This window comes from Oratosquilla oratoria, chromosome 23, assembly GCF_046742065.1.
Source record: "Oratosquilla oratoria isolate Oo_2021 chromosome 23, ASM4674206v1, whole genome shotgun sequence".
NCBI classification, from domain to species: Eukaryota; Metazoa; Arthropoda; class Malacostraca; order Stomatopoda; family Squillidae; genus Oratosquilla; species Oratosquilla oratoria.
This window is the reverse complement of record NC_134799.1, coordinates 919,836-934,835: the sequence shown is the minus strand read 5'-3', so window position 1 is coordinate 934,835 and position 15,000 is coordinate 919,836. Positions and strand designations below refer to the sequence as shown.

At 41.7% G+C, this 15,000-nt stretch overlaps 1 protein-coding gene across 1 annotated transcript in view; it reads left to right on the top strand.

Moving 5' to 3' along the window:
* The first annotated feature begins 14,904 nt into the window (after positions 1-14,904).
* LOC143038162 (uncharacterized) overlaps positions 14,905-15,000 on the top strand; it is a 609-nt gene continuing 513 nt past the window's right edge. Inside the window, exon 1 of the mRNA XM_076207180.1 lies at positions 14,905-15,000. This exon is cut by the window's right edge and continues 513 nt beyond it. Coding sequence (XP_076063295.1) covers positions 14,905-15,000 — 96 coding nt within the window.

Below are 15,000 nucleotides of genomic sequence, written 5' to 3'. Positions count from 1 at the left end.
AAGCGTCGCTGTCCATTCTTCTTTGCAAGTTCTCCAGAGATGGTATCAGGTGCCGTTCTCTTCACTTTTTTCAGCTAAAATATAGAAAAACACATACATATGCCAGCGGATTTTCCCTCTTGCAAGGGAGGTAGCCACCCCCCCCCCCAAAAAAAAAGAAGTATAAAATCCACTCCCACCCATTCCATCCCCAAATACTCCATGCCCATTTATCCTCCTCCCTCCCTCCCTCTTATCTTAGCTCCTCCTGGATGACGGGTCATCCCTGCATCTCGTCCACTGCCCACACACTGCAGCAATAATATCAATGTAAGTACCAATTGCAGGATGGCAGTCAAAACAAACCTTGCGGAAGGAAAATGCAGGAAGGAAAACTTCTACACATCGCTCCTTTGGTAAAAGTTTAGAAATCCCAGACATAGGCGACAAAATCTGTACTATTGTAGACACCTAAACTTGACACATGCTACTGTACTATAACAGAATTATGCATGTAGGCCTATATTTTAAGTTACTGTTGCATTATTGCTATTTTGTTTGCAACAAAAATGATTAGGAATTCACCAACAGATATATTTACATACATATAATCATATATATATATATATATATATATATATATATATATATATATATTATATATATATACATATATATTATATATATATACGTATATTATATATATTATATATATACACACACACACACACACACACACATATATATATATATATATATATATATATATATATCTATATATATATATCATATATATATATATATATATATATATATATATATTGTATATATATATTGTTTATATATATAAAAATATATATATATATAGTGTGTATATATTTTTTATATATATATATATATATAAATATATATATACTCTATATATATATATATATATATGCTTCTCCCTCTTGTCAGTGAAATGACCAGGCACACACTCATTTCATTATATACCAGTACATTTCAGTACATTTCATTATAGTACAGTTTTTATTATATACCAATATCAGTATCTTCATTCAATGATAATGATAACAAGAAAGATAAATTCCTTCCCCCCTCTATATCCTCAGAGGTTCTCAAACACGTCGACCCACGAATGAAGTTTCATATTTCCTATGGACCCCCTAGTTTTTATAAATTCAAGGGAAAAAACACCAGTTGGCAAAATCAGTTTGATGTGTCTTGCTTTTTTGTTCGTTGGAGGGTTCGCGCTTGAGTATTGGATGGGCACCTGGGGGTCGATATCGACGACTCTGAGAACCCCTGCTGTGTAGTAACCTTTCTCCTCGCATGTGGGAATCAGATTGGACAAGGCACAACATTTGTCGCACGAACAACGCAAGTGTTCCGCTGCCTGGCCACACGCAGTAGGTTTATGCGCGAGGCAGTAAGTGCCTCACAGAAAATGACGCCGCTCTCCGTTTCCCATACGGCTGTAACTGAAGAGCCTCAGAGAGAGAGAGAGAGAGAGAGAGAGAGAGAGAGAGAGAGAGAGAGGAGAAGGAAGAAACGTTTGTCGTGTGCATAGGCATCGTTATAATGCCGAGGGTGGTGCACAAACCACTGGTGTTGGTGATCTGGCTGGCCCGCGGTCGCGAGTTCGTGGCTTAGTCCGTGAGACAAGCGCACTGACTGACGTAAGCAATCGCATTTGCTAAAGATGCGCACTGAGCATGAAACGCGGTAGACAGGGTGACACGAGGTTCCTTGTGGCCCAACTGGTACTGCTCTAGGAAGATATTACTCACCTGTTCGAGACAGTCGTCTGGAAGAAGACGATGGTGGGTGTAGGGGAATACTTCATGTAGGTACTCCCACATAGGGAGTGTCATGCCGGCCTGTCGGGATTAAAAATATAGAAATTAAGGACCTCCCTTGCGAAGACAGAGGGGAGAAGCAAATGCTCCTCTCCACCTTGCTTTTCTCAGTCTTCGTAATGCCTCCACCATCCTGCTTATCTATTTGCCTGCTCATCATTTGTACATTAAAAAGCTATTTGTTTACACTTTTATCTATTGACTCACGCATATTTAGAATCACAAGTTTATGTGTACTTTTCTTTTCTATGTACCCTGAGGATGTCTGAATAGACGAAAGCGGTTGGTCATCAGTTTTTCTTTTTCCTTGGTGGTTTTTTCGAGTTCTTCTTCTTCTTCTTCTTCTTCTTCTTCTTCTTCTTTTTCGAGTTCTTCTTCTTCTTCTTCTTCTTTTTCGAGTTCTTCTTCTTCTTCTTCGAGTTCTTCTTCTTCGAGTTCTTCTTCTTCTTCTTTTTCTTCTTCTTCGAGTTCTTCTTCTTCTTCTTCTTCTTCTTCTTCTTCGAGTTCTTCTTCGAGTTCTTCTTCTTCTTCGAGTTGTTGTTGTTGTTGTTGCTGTTCTTCTTCTTCGAGTTCTTCGAGTTCTTCTTTTTCGAGTTCTTCTTCTTCGAGTTCTTCTTCTTCTTCGAGTTTTTCGAGTTCTTCTTCTTCTTCGAGTTCTACCTCTTCTTCTTCGAGTTCTTCTTCTTCTTCTTCTTCTTCTTCTTCGAGTTCTTCGAGTTCTTCTTTTTCTTCTTCGATTTCTTCGAGTTCTTCTTCTTCGAGTTCTTCGAGTTCTTCTTCTTCGAGTTCTTCGAGTTCTTCTTCTTCTTCTTCTTCTTCTTCGAGTTCTTCTTCTTTTTCGAGTTTTTCTTCGAGTTCTTCTTTTTTGAGTTCTTCTTCGAGTTCTTCTTCTTCGAGTTCTTCTTCTTCTTCGAGTTCTTCTTCTTCGAGTTCTTCTTCGAGTTCTTCTTCTTTGAGTTCTTCTTCTTCGAGTTCTTCTTCGAGTTCTTCTTCAAGTTCTTCTTCGAGTTCTTCTTTTTCTTCGAATTCTTCTTCGAGTTCTTCTTCTTATTCCAAATAATACCTTTGGTAATCCCCATGATTCGATTTTCCCCCATGTTTTATAAAATTCTTATAACCCGCAAAGTAATGTTTTTCGAACTCGCACGTACTCTCTCGCGAAATTTCTCCGTCAAACAACTCGAGTTTTTCAAAAGTTTCGTCACTGTACTTGTAATCCTTGTCCTCTTTCAATCTCATGATATTAATAAATGAACAACGTGAACCAAATCAGTTCCAGTTGAAAACGTGAAACGAACTGAATAAACCCTTACACCTACCCAGGGTCCGGTGCGACCGTTTTGCCGGGTCTCGAGAAAAACTCGCAAACCGGAGAATTCTTTTTTTATTTAGTATAAGAAATGTGTGTGTGTGTATATACATATATTTATAAAGTGTAATATATATATATGTATGCATGTTATCACGAATATATGTGTGGAGGTTAGATATGTTTTTGAATTTATACTCTCAGCTTATGCTTGTATTTGAGATTATACACAAAGAAGAATGAATTGCATAGCGTTTTTTCGCACCTGCAGTTTGTGCTTGAACCTGAGGTTGTACACAAAGAAAGTCTGCATAACGTTGCTCCCGAGTTGCCCAGATGTTGGAATGGTTACCCAAGGCTGGCTGCAGTTCACGTTCCCGTCAAGGAGTTCTTTGGTTTCTGGAGAATCAAGCTTCAAGAAAGGTCGAGTTGCATCAGCCATCTCGCCCACATATTCCGACTTGTTCTGGACTGGAACCCATCGTAATGAAGGAGAACTCCAGTCTTTAAAATAACTTAGATTCATGTAGTTAAAACGAAAGTTTCGATCATCCACATCCCTGAATTTGATATAAGACAGGCATATGTAAAGAGAACTACTGCACACCAGAATTTGTGCAAGGGTTCTTAATTTTTTCATATTTGCCATATCTGAAACTAGGCGTTGACGTAATCTAGCAGCCGATTCACTACAAATCACCAGTATGAAGCCTCGCGCCTTCTGAATTCGAGTGACACTTCCTTGTGAACTCGTGTCTGACGCTGCAGCCACTGAAAGGAGTAAGATGAAAAGTTAATGAAATTGCAGGCGCACACACGCTCACACGAGCTGAAGAAAGTTTTTACCAAAACATCTCGCAAATGATTAGTGGAGAAATTGGAACATTTAGGAGGATTTAAAAGGAATCTCATGCAATGCACGAGAGACTTCCTGAAACGCCGACTCACGAGAAGAATTGTAAAATGCCAGAATAGGAGGTGACTAAAGTAGGCCAGAAGGCTTCGACACTGGCACCTGTATGTTAGGCAGTTGTCCTGACGCCTCACCACACCACTGCGACCCTGGATTTTGTCGCTTCCGATTCCCATGAGAATGCACCTACATCTCCGTCGCCAACCGCTCGGTGCCCTGTAGTCCCCCGGGGACAAACGATCGTGAAAACCCGGCCGCATCGGGGTCGTATAAAGCGATTCCCTGAGGTCCAACCCGCCGCATCGAGTGGGACAAACCGAGTCTCCTGAACGCAAGTGCAGTTCCCTGCTGCACTGAGGTCTGTCCCAGCCAGATCGGCGGCCTGGGCACATCCCTACATCTGGCTTCCCAGTGGTGTCGACACTCCTTCCTAACGGCCTATTAGAGCGTAATCATGACCTGACCCAGTGTAAACTTTGGACGGAAATCACTGAAGTACCACGCGTGAACATCACCATCAACTCCGTCGCCGTCTTCAACTTCGGCTGTAGTATTCCTTGGGGAGACGGGAGTGCTCGGACAGACAGTCTAGGGAACGACAACAACTGACAGCCTTGGGACACCACTTGACGAGCATCCCCGTCTCCTACAGACCGCATCGGAGGACCAAGCTCATGCACATCGCCCGTCACCTCCGTCGCAGTCTCCTCCTCGCCCCCTCCCCCTCGCTCCTCTCGCCTCCAGAGCGAGCCATTATCCATTCTTAAGCACCCAACTTGAAATAAAACTGTTCTCTCCAGCAGTGTTTGCTTTCCAGCCAGGCCCACATCCCCTACATCCTGATACCGCAATATTCTTGTTATGATAGTCACACGTAGGGCCTCCTTTAAGCTAAATAAGATCGCCTGCCATTAGCCAAAACAACAATAAAAAAAAAAAATAGGGTGCGAATGCGTTAAACGTGAACATGATGGCTGGAATGAGTTTGTTTGGTGCAAATGCTGGACTTCGTCTCCCACGCTGTAGTTAAGAAACTCGTCACTTTCTTCATCGAGTGAAGCGGCAAATTCGGTGAAGCTTCCAGCAACGTCATTTACACGCACAAATGCTAAAGCTTGAGTGGAATAGACACTGAGTGCATTTCTTGGATTATCATACCAAGTCTGTTGTCCTAAGCCCTGTAATTGTTTCTACAAGCACTGACCGAAATGGAAGAAACATCTATAAATGTTTGCGTATGGAAAATATACTGTAATGCTGTAAAGAACCTCCCATTGATAGTCAATGGTGATTGAAACTGGATTAAGATATGGTCACACTTGCTTGAGATACAGTATACTAAAGGAATTGTATGGGTGTTGTCATCCAACACAACGCGGATTATATGTAACTGTAAAGACTACTGGTGTAGAATCAAAAGTCCTATCACACACTCAGTTGTCTTTGGAAGCAAAAAAATGTGAGTTCTGAGGCGTTAATAGAATTAACAGGTTATCGCTTTCATGGATGACAGATTCTTCTTCCTCTATTTGATTTCCGTTAGAAGTCAGTTAAAACAACCTGTCTGGTGCCATGTTTTGCCTGCGCGCCATTTTTTGCCAGAATTTCTTTCTTAGGAAGAGTACCTACAGCATCGAGTGTTTATTAAATCATTTTGTATAATTGTCGATGTCAAGCAAAAGCTTTCTTCCTCCTCTTGTCGTTGATATTATTTCCATGATCTTTACAAAAAAAGAAAACAAAAATCATCCTAGGCAACACCACTACCACAAAAGAGTTAACCATCATTTACAAAAAGAAAGGCAATTACACACACATCACAAAATAAAACGAAATATAAACTATAAAAAAATACATGCATACATACCCCTTACAAGGGATGTAGCCAAAAAAACAAAGGCATAAAAACCACTCCCACCCATTCCATCCCTAAAACTCTACTCTACTCACCTCCCACTCACCTCCATCTTCTTGGCATCTCCTGGATGACGGGTCATCCCTGCATCTTGTCCACTGTCCTCGGTCGGAAGCAGTGTCTCAAGACACAGCACATCCACAGCAAGGCCGCTTCATAAAATCGGCGACCTCCCCCTTCTCCATTCCCTCATGCAGAAAAAGAGAAAAGGGGGAGAAATCCCTTCGGGCTGCATCAATTTATTTCTCACACATACTCCCTCACCAACCATCATCCACCCACTACCCCTCATGCACCACAGCATCATCCATACACATCCATTCTCCATTCATCCCTATCGTCTGTCCTCTCACGTCCTTCTGCAACAGACATTCCCCTCTTTCCCAATGCCCCTTTTATCCCACCCATCCATCTCATCCTAGTTCTCCCCCTCATGTTCTCTCCTTCCACCTCTGCCTTCCACACTTCTTTTACTAATCTTTCTTCACTCATTCTTTCTATGAGTCCAAACCATCCCAATACTCTTTCATCAACACTCTCCCAACTCCCTTTCCACCCCCGTTCTCCTCCTTACCTCCTCATATCTCATTACGAGAACAATGTAAATAAATGTAAAACACACTCAACTCACAACACTTTATAACTTCTTGATAGAGATTGAATCAGAGTCTACGCAAGCCAGTTAACATGGTTTTTGTTTCGGGCAGGCAAGCAAGCAAGAAACCAACGACTAATTCATGTGAAAATGGGGAAATTACTTCTTTCAGTCATATGTTACTCGATTCATTCACATGATGATCATGCAGATACTAGCACCTAAAATTCTAATCAAATAATTACATTGAAATTGATATTTCTTATCTTTCAGTAAATTTGCCCGAAAATATATGCAGCTATTTTATCTTTCATCTTTTTATTCCTTTTTCTCAAATTAGAATTTTTTTTTTTTCATTTGGCCAAATGTCCGTTTATCGTTGTGTACACTGGCTCAAATGTCCGTCAGTTAAATGGTACCTAGTAGACGACACTGAATTTATTGATGATTGCTATCAGGAGGCTGTTTTCTGTGTGCGTGCCTGCCGAGAATTGTAGTGTTGCTCTCTTTGCAATGACGCTCTAGTGAACGGACAAACCCCTGGAAGCTGGAGCCCATTTCTGCTCATCTTTAGATCATCACCAGCTACGCTTAGCCTAGAACCACGACCTTCAACCCCATTCTCCTTTTCGTCGCTGCAACTATGCAAAAGGTAAACTGATAATTTTCTCAAATACATTACCAGATTGCTTTATATTCCCTGTCTGCAGAGGTGTACTTGAAAAAAAAAACTACGCAAGCTTCTGAAGCCCGTAATAATCCTTAGCTTCTAGAGTTGTATTTTGAAGGAAGAGATGGATTCCCTTTCGCACAAATGTTCCTATTTCTAGTCTATTAGGGTTCTGTCAATCGCCCTCAAAATGAAGTCCCAACTTTAGAAGTGTATTCCTCGTGAAAGGGATATCGACCCATGATGGCGTCAACCTTCTGGTTCACGCTAATCACACAAATGGCGTGATAGGCACTGCGTCGTTGTACTTTGCTCATACGAGACGGGGCAACGTCCTGTTTCATTCGAGGAGACTGCAAGAGACCACAACGCCTACACTACGGAGTTCCATGTTCATTACCACCTGTCATTCAGATCCATAAAGTTGTTTAACCGTTTCTTAAAACAACCGATAGTCTCAGTGGTCACTACATGGTTTACATTATTATAGTTTTTATTTATTATTTTATTATTAATATGACTTTTTTTTTGCATCCGACCTAGATATGGATCAAAAGGTTTCCTGTCGGCATGCTCCGCCTTTGTAATCCTTTGTAAAGTCTATTCCATTCGTTGACCATCCTATTAGTAAACCAGTTCTTGCATATTTCCTTCTTAAATCTAAATTTGTCCAATTTGAATCCATTAATGCGAATCCTGTCCTGTTGTCCTAATATGATGACCTTATTTATGTCACCCTTGTTAAAGCCTTTGATCCACTTGAACACTTCTATAAGATCACCCCGCCACTCTCCTCTTTACTGATTCTAGTGAATCGATGTCCATTCTATAGGACGGTGACCAAAAATGTATTGTATAGTGAAGGATGGGTCTACCTAACGCCAGATAGAGTTTGGTAATTACTGTACCTCTGCACTTCTATTCGAAACCGTCCGTGCAATGAAACCTAATGCTCTATTAACTTTATTCCCGTCGTTAATGTATTTCTCGCTAGCATGCTACTGGGTTTTGCTATTTCGTTTCAGTAGAAATGACTTCGGCTACATTTTATTCTATCTTTTTTTTCTTCAAATTTTCACATCATCAAATTACATCTTGCATCATATAGTGAGAGGCTGAATGACAAACCAAGAGGACTGAAACCTGTGTGAATGTTAGACACATTGTTGAGAAGTCTTGAATATATATTGCAACCGAAGTCGTGTGCAGGCGGTCCTGGCTTAGACAGGGTTGTTCTTGACTCGCTAGGAGGCAGGGACGGTATTTTGAAAGACAATAATACGGGTGTGAGTTTATTTCAGAGCTGAAGAAGTGCCTCCGCAGTTTTCCGCGATCTGATACTCGCTGGTCTGAGGAATTAAACAATTATGAATCGTCTGAATTAAAGATGATCGTGGGGAGGGGGTTGGCTTAACCGGAAGTCGAATACTTTAAGCATTATTGGAAGAAAGTATAAGCTGGACTCGGCGCTTGCCAATTTATTCCAATTTATCCCTGAAGACGAACCCTGGACAGGATTCGAAACGTCGGAATAAATTGGCAAACGACGAGTCCAGCGTATACTTTCTTCCAGGAATAAATTGGCAAACGACGAGTCCAGCGTATACTTTCTTCCAAAAATGGTTCCTGGACTCCAGCTATTTACGAATATTTAAGCATTATATATGTCAATGTATTTATAAAAAGCAGTGAATCCATGTCAATGTATTCAAAGCTATATTTTATGACAATGTTTACTTCTTTCTTTGCTCTTTTGTTTTGTCAATCGTAATCTTAGGTGACCATTGTATTGTTGTGTTTCGTGGCAAAACTAATTTCGTGAAAATGAAAATAAACTTCATTTCTAATAGAAACAAAATTTTCCAGTACTTCGTCAATTCAAATTGAAAAGGTCGGGAGCCCAGCTTAGAACTAATCTAAAGAACTGACCAAAATTGATAACAGAGAAATCACATAAATCATTTGATAGTTTGAATATTTCTGCATTAGTAGGCGGACACCCTTTTTTTCCCGGACTAACCCGGTGTCGTTCTTGATAACAAGAGCCATCAAAAGACCAAACTTGACTAAATAATTAAACAAAATGTGATATCCCATAAAAGACATGAATATAAATATCTTCCTTTTTAGCTTCCATTCCTTTAAATATATTTCTTTCATTTGCTCTTCTTTAACAACAGAAACTAGCTTTGCCCAGTAGAATAAAGCGGTGGCTGCCTAGAACCGTGATTCAGCATTTGATGGTAGCTTCAAGTAGAGGTTAATGTACGATCTCCGCTGGACTACCGTTGTGTCAACATTTTATGTTCCGTTTACGTACACACACACACACACACACACACACACACACACACACACACACACACACACACACACACACACACACACACACACACACATGCATAACTCTGTGGTACGGTTGGTAGAGTCCATGACTATCACCAAGGCGGTCCGGGTGCGACTCCTCCCCAGGGCTGAAATAATTTCAGTATCGCTGCGCTGCGAGTCGTTACTCCAACTCTCGTGGGCGGGGAGTTGGGTGTGTGTGTGTGTGCCTTACCCATAGATCGGTCATACGAGCTCTGAGCTCACTTTATGGATGGGGATGAGAGGTGGTGATGGATACGGAGCTGCCTAGTGTAGGCCTTATGGTCTCTTGCAGTCTCCTTCATTCTTCCGTTCTTATGTTCTTACGAATCACGTGATCCAAAGACGGTGAAAGACTAAATACTAGTAGAACCTATAGACGCACACACACCATACACACCTCGTGGCGCAGAGGTTAGAGTTCCCGCCTGCCACTACAGCGGTTCGGGGATCGTATCCCGCCCAGGGCTGAAGTAATTTCAGTGTCACTGCGCTGCGGGTTGTTACTCCAACTCTCGTGGGCGTGTAAGGTCATACTATTACCCATAGTTCGGTCATACGAGCTCTGAGCTCTCATCTGGGAGGTTAATAACTGTCGATCACGAGTCCGACACGTGATTCAAGAACATGATGAATCACGCGCACCCACCCACACACACACACACACACACACACACACACCTGCGCAAATACTAGTAGACCCTGTAGACGTACACACACACACACACACACCTGCGCAAATACTAGTAGACCCTGTAGACGTACACACACACACACACACACACACACACACACACACACACACACACACACACACACACACCTGCGCAAATACTAGTAGACCCTGTAGACGTACACACACACACACACACACACACACACACACACACACACACACACACACACACACACACACACACACACACACACACACACACACACACACACGAAAATACAGACACACACTGCGTTAGTCGGAGCAGTGGTAACCTTCTCGACAGCTAATACAGTAATCCAAGTTCGGGTCCCGCCCAGGGCTGAAAAAACAAAACTCAGCATCACTGCACTACAAGCCGGCACTCCAACTCTGTTGTGTGTGTGTGTGTGTGTGTGTGTGTGTGTGTGTGTGTGTGTGTGTGTGTGTGTGTGTGTGTGTGTGTGTAAGGTCACAGTATTACTTATTGATCGGACCATATATGAGCTCTGAGCTCTCATTCGGGAGGTTAACAGCTGTCGATAACGAAGCCCAACACGTGATCCAAGGCCGTGGTGAATCACATATGCACGCGCATGCACACATGTACATGCACACACACACACACATACGCGCGCACGCTCATAGATCGGACTATATATGCCACCATAGGCTATATCTCCTCCTCACCTCCTCATTTCTCACTCTATCCAACCTTGTAAACCCTTACCATACTTCTCAGACACATTTAAGCTATTCTCTGTCTCCCTTGAATTCCAAATCTTCGCCCCATACTATGTTGTAGGCACAATCGGCCTTGCATATAATCTTCTCTTTGCATCCATTCCAAGATGCCTATTCATTATGGTACTTTCCAATTCCCCAAAACATTTAATTTCTTTTCTCAATCTACAATTTACCTCTACCCCACTCCGTTTCCTGCCACATGCGACCTTCTCCTCCAGTACATCTCTTTACCCTACTTTTACCTACATTTACCTAGCTTTCTGTGAGTGTGATTCACTATGGTATTGGATCACTTGCTGGGTTCGTGATTGACAGCTATTACCCTCCCGGATGAAAGCTCAGAGTTCCCGCATGGCCCTGTCTGTGGTTAATTATGTGACCTTACACACGCGCGCACACACACACACACACACACACACACACATACACACACACACACACACACACACACACACACACACACACACACACATGCACGCGCGCACGTACGTTCAAACACTAACTCCTTGCCCATCAGAGTTGGATTGTCGGTTAGCAGTGCAGCGATGCTGAAATTAGCCCTGGTGAGGCTCAAACTCGGATCGCTGAATTAACGATCGAGCTGTGTGATTCACCATGGTCTTGGATCACGTGTTGGACTTGTGATCGACAACTATTTCCCTCCCGGAAGAGAGTTCAGAGCCTATATATGACCGAACTATGGGTAATGCTGTGACCTTACACGCACACACACACCCCCAACTCCCCGCCCACGAGAGTTGGAGTAACGACTCGCAGCGCAGCGATACTGAAATTATTTCAGCCCTGGGCGGGATTCGAACTCGGGCCGCCGAAGTGGCAGCCGCGATTGCTACCACTACGCCGTCAAGTCGTGTGAATGTGTGTGTGTGTGTGTGTGTGTGTGTGTGTGTGTGTGTATTTACCTAGTTGTATTTTACGGGAAGGGGAGCTATGCTCGTAGTGACCCGTTTTTGTAACTCGCAAGATCAAGTTTGTTCTGAAATTCTTGTATTGTGTTTGCACACAATATTTTTCCGTCCAATTTGTTCCAGATATCTATCACTCTGTGTGGAAAGCTGTTCTTTTTCAGGTCTCTTCTGTAGCTGTCCCTTTAGAGTTTCATTGCATGTCCTCTCGTTTTCCCTTTGTTTCAATTTAATAAGTCCTCTCAATCAGGGCGTTCCTTTCCTTTCATAATCCTGTAGATGGTTAGTAGGTCCCCTCGTTCTCTTCCTTGTTCCAGGGTTGGCAATTCCAGTTCGGCCATTGTTTGTTCATATGTCAATTTTGAAAGTGTTGGGGCTATCTTTGTCGTTGCTCTTTGTATTCTTTCTAATTTTCTTATATTCTTTTTTTTTTGTACTGAGTGACCATATCAGCGCTGTATATTCCAGTTTTGGCCTTATCAGTGTTTGTAATTTTTTTTTTTTTTTTTTATCATTTCCTTATCCAGGTATTTACAAGCCGCCTTTATGATCTCAACAAATTGTATGTTTCTCCGACTATTTTATTTATATTTATCTGGCGACATGTTTTTGATGATCACTCCTAGGTCCCTTTCAAAATTTACTATCTTTACTTCTTTTTCGTCAATTTTATACTGTCCTGATATTCTACTCTTACTTTTCCCAAATTCGATTATACTGCATTTCTTTATGTTGAATTCTACTTCCCATCTCTTGCTCCACTCTTGCTCTATTTCGGAGTTTATTCTCTTTAATAACTTTGCGTCATCCGCAAAGAAGTTCATGTAACATTCAATATTTTCGTCCATGTCATTCACGTATATAAAAAACGCTATCGGAGCTAGTACTGACCCCTGTGTGTGATTCATCTTGGTCTTTGGATCACGTGTTTGGACTCGTGATCGACAGCTGTTTCCCTCCCGAAAGAGAGCTCAGAGCTCGTATGACCGATCTATGGGTAATGCTGTGACCTTACACGCACACACACACACCCAACTCCCCGCCCACGAGAGTTGGAGTAACGACTCGAAGCGTAGCTGTACTGAAATTTTTTCAGCCCTGGGCGGGATACGAACCCGGACCGCCGTAGTGACAGTCGGGGACTCTACCAACCGCGCCGCCTAGTGTGTGTGTGTGTGTGTGTGTGTGTGTGTGTGTGTGTGTGTGTGTGTGTATGTGTGTGTGTTTACCTAGTTGTATTATACGGGAAGGGATTTATACTCGTAGTAACCCGTCTTTGTATCTCTCAGCATCAAGTTTTTTCTTAAAATCTTGAATAGTGTTTGGACACACTGTTTCTTTGTCTAATTTGTTCCAAGTATTTATCACTCTGTATGTGTTCCAAATATCTATCACTGTGTGTGTGTGTGTGTGTGTGTGCGCGCGAGAGAGAGAGCGCGCGTATCAAAGGATACATTGATGAATTACTCACCAACATTAATGCCATAGTGTTCTCGAAGTGGTGTGTGACGAATCATTCTACTCAACAATATAATCTATAAAGACAACCTTCATTTGTTCATCCACTTTGTGTACTAAACCAAGATCAATATTTACGAACACCGCGTAGCAGCGTTCACGTGCTTCCGAATATTTGCACAGTTAGCAGTGGAAGTCGGGGTCGGTTACCTCAAGAAAGATGCAGACCGGAAAGTGCTCCACAGTAGTTTACACTGACTCAACCTCTGAGAGACACATATACGAGTATCCAAGACTTATTTTCTGGTGTAAAGGATAGTACAGAATGATAAAAGTAGTGATATTGTAATAAATATTGCCTTACGCGCCTTACGAAGTCGTCTAGTCTAGTCTAGTCTAGTCTATAAAATTTGGGATAGAGGGTGTTTGGACATACGAGTGTGTGTGGGCCCAGCCACACACACTCATACATTCACAAGATGTGCACACGTATATGAATGCGCATGCACATCTCCGTGAATGCACCCTTCTCAATATAACTGTATATGATGGTAAGTGGTGACATCTTGGTGTATATAATGTAAAGAAGGGGGGGGGGCTGATCCAGTGTATGAGTGTGTGTGGCCTTGGCCACACACACTCATACATACATTAGATGTGCATACGTATGCAATATGCGTATGCACATCACCATGAATACACCCTTCCGGACAGTAAACATATATATTGAAATTACAGGGGGGGGGGTGATTCAATGTATGAGCGTGTGTGGCCTTGGTCACACACACTCATACATACATTAGATGTGCATACGTATGCAATATACGTATGCATATCGCCATACGAAGTCGTCGCGTGCAAGAGGGCTATACCAGCAGCGCACACACCAATTGCACACATCCAAAATATTATGGTATATCTTTATGATATTCCCCTATCACTTCAATACATATAACAATATTGTTACAATAACTACAATAATTATGACATTACTACATTATATATATACCATTTTTTGTATGTTTTTTTTTTACCATTGTATGATGAATTGTGGACATTACGTATTTTTCTCATTAATTATTAAATTTAATGTGATCTTGTTTCCTGAAATAATCTTATAAGAATAGTTACATGGTGTCATATTTTGTCATTTAACTTCGAATCGTTTGTTTGTTTATTTGCGCGTCATACTCTGTCTAGCTACGTCGTTGCATTCTGTCTGGGACAGGTTAGAGAAACTGTCGTGACTTTCCTCGTTAAGTTGGTTCCCTCGCTTTACTTATTCATATGATGAGTACTATTATGGTCATTACATATATATATATATATATATATATATATATATATATATATATATATATATATGTATTGTGTAAACTATATTTTGTCATGTATATCCAGGTGTTCTAGTTGATTAAAGCTTGGGAGTAGCTACCAAGTCTTATAATTATGACCATTTAATCAATTAGAATATGGAAAAACTATTAAAGCCGGCTCGTCTGGTTCTGGACCCCAGCTCCTCAACAGCAGCGCGAGAGTGGAGGCACTGGTATAAAACCTTCTCCAAC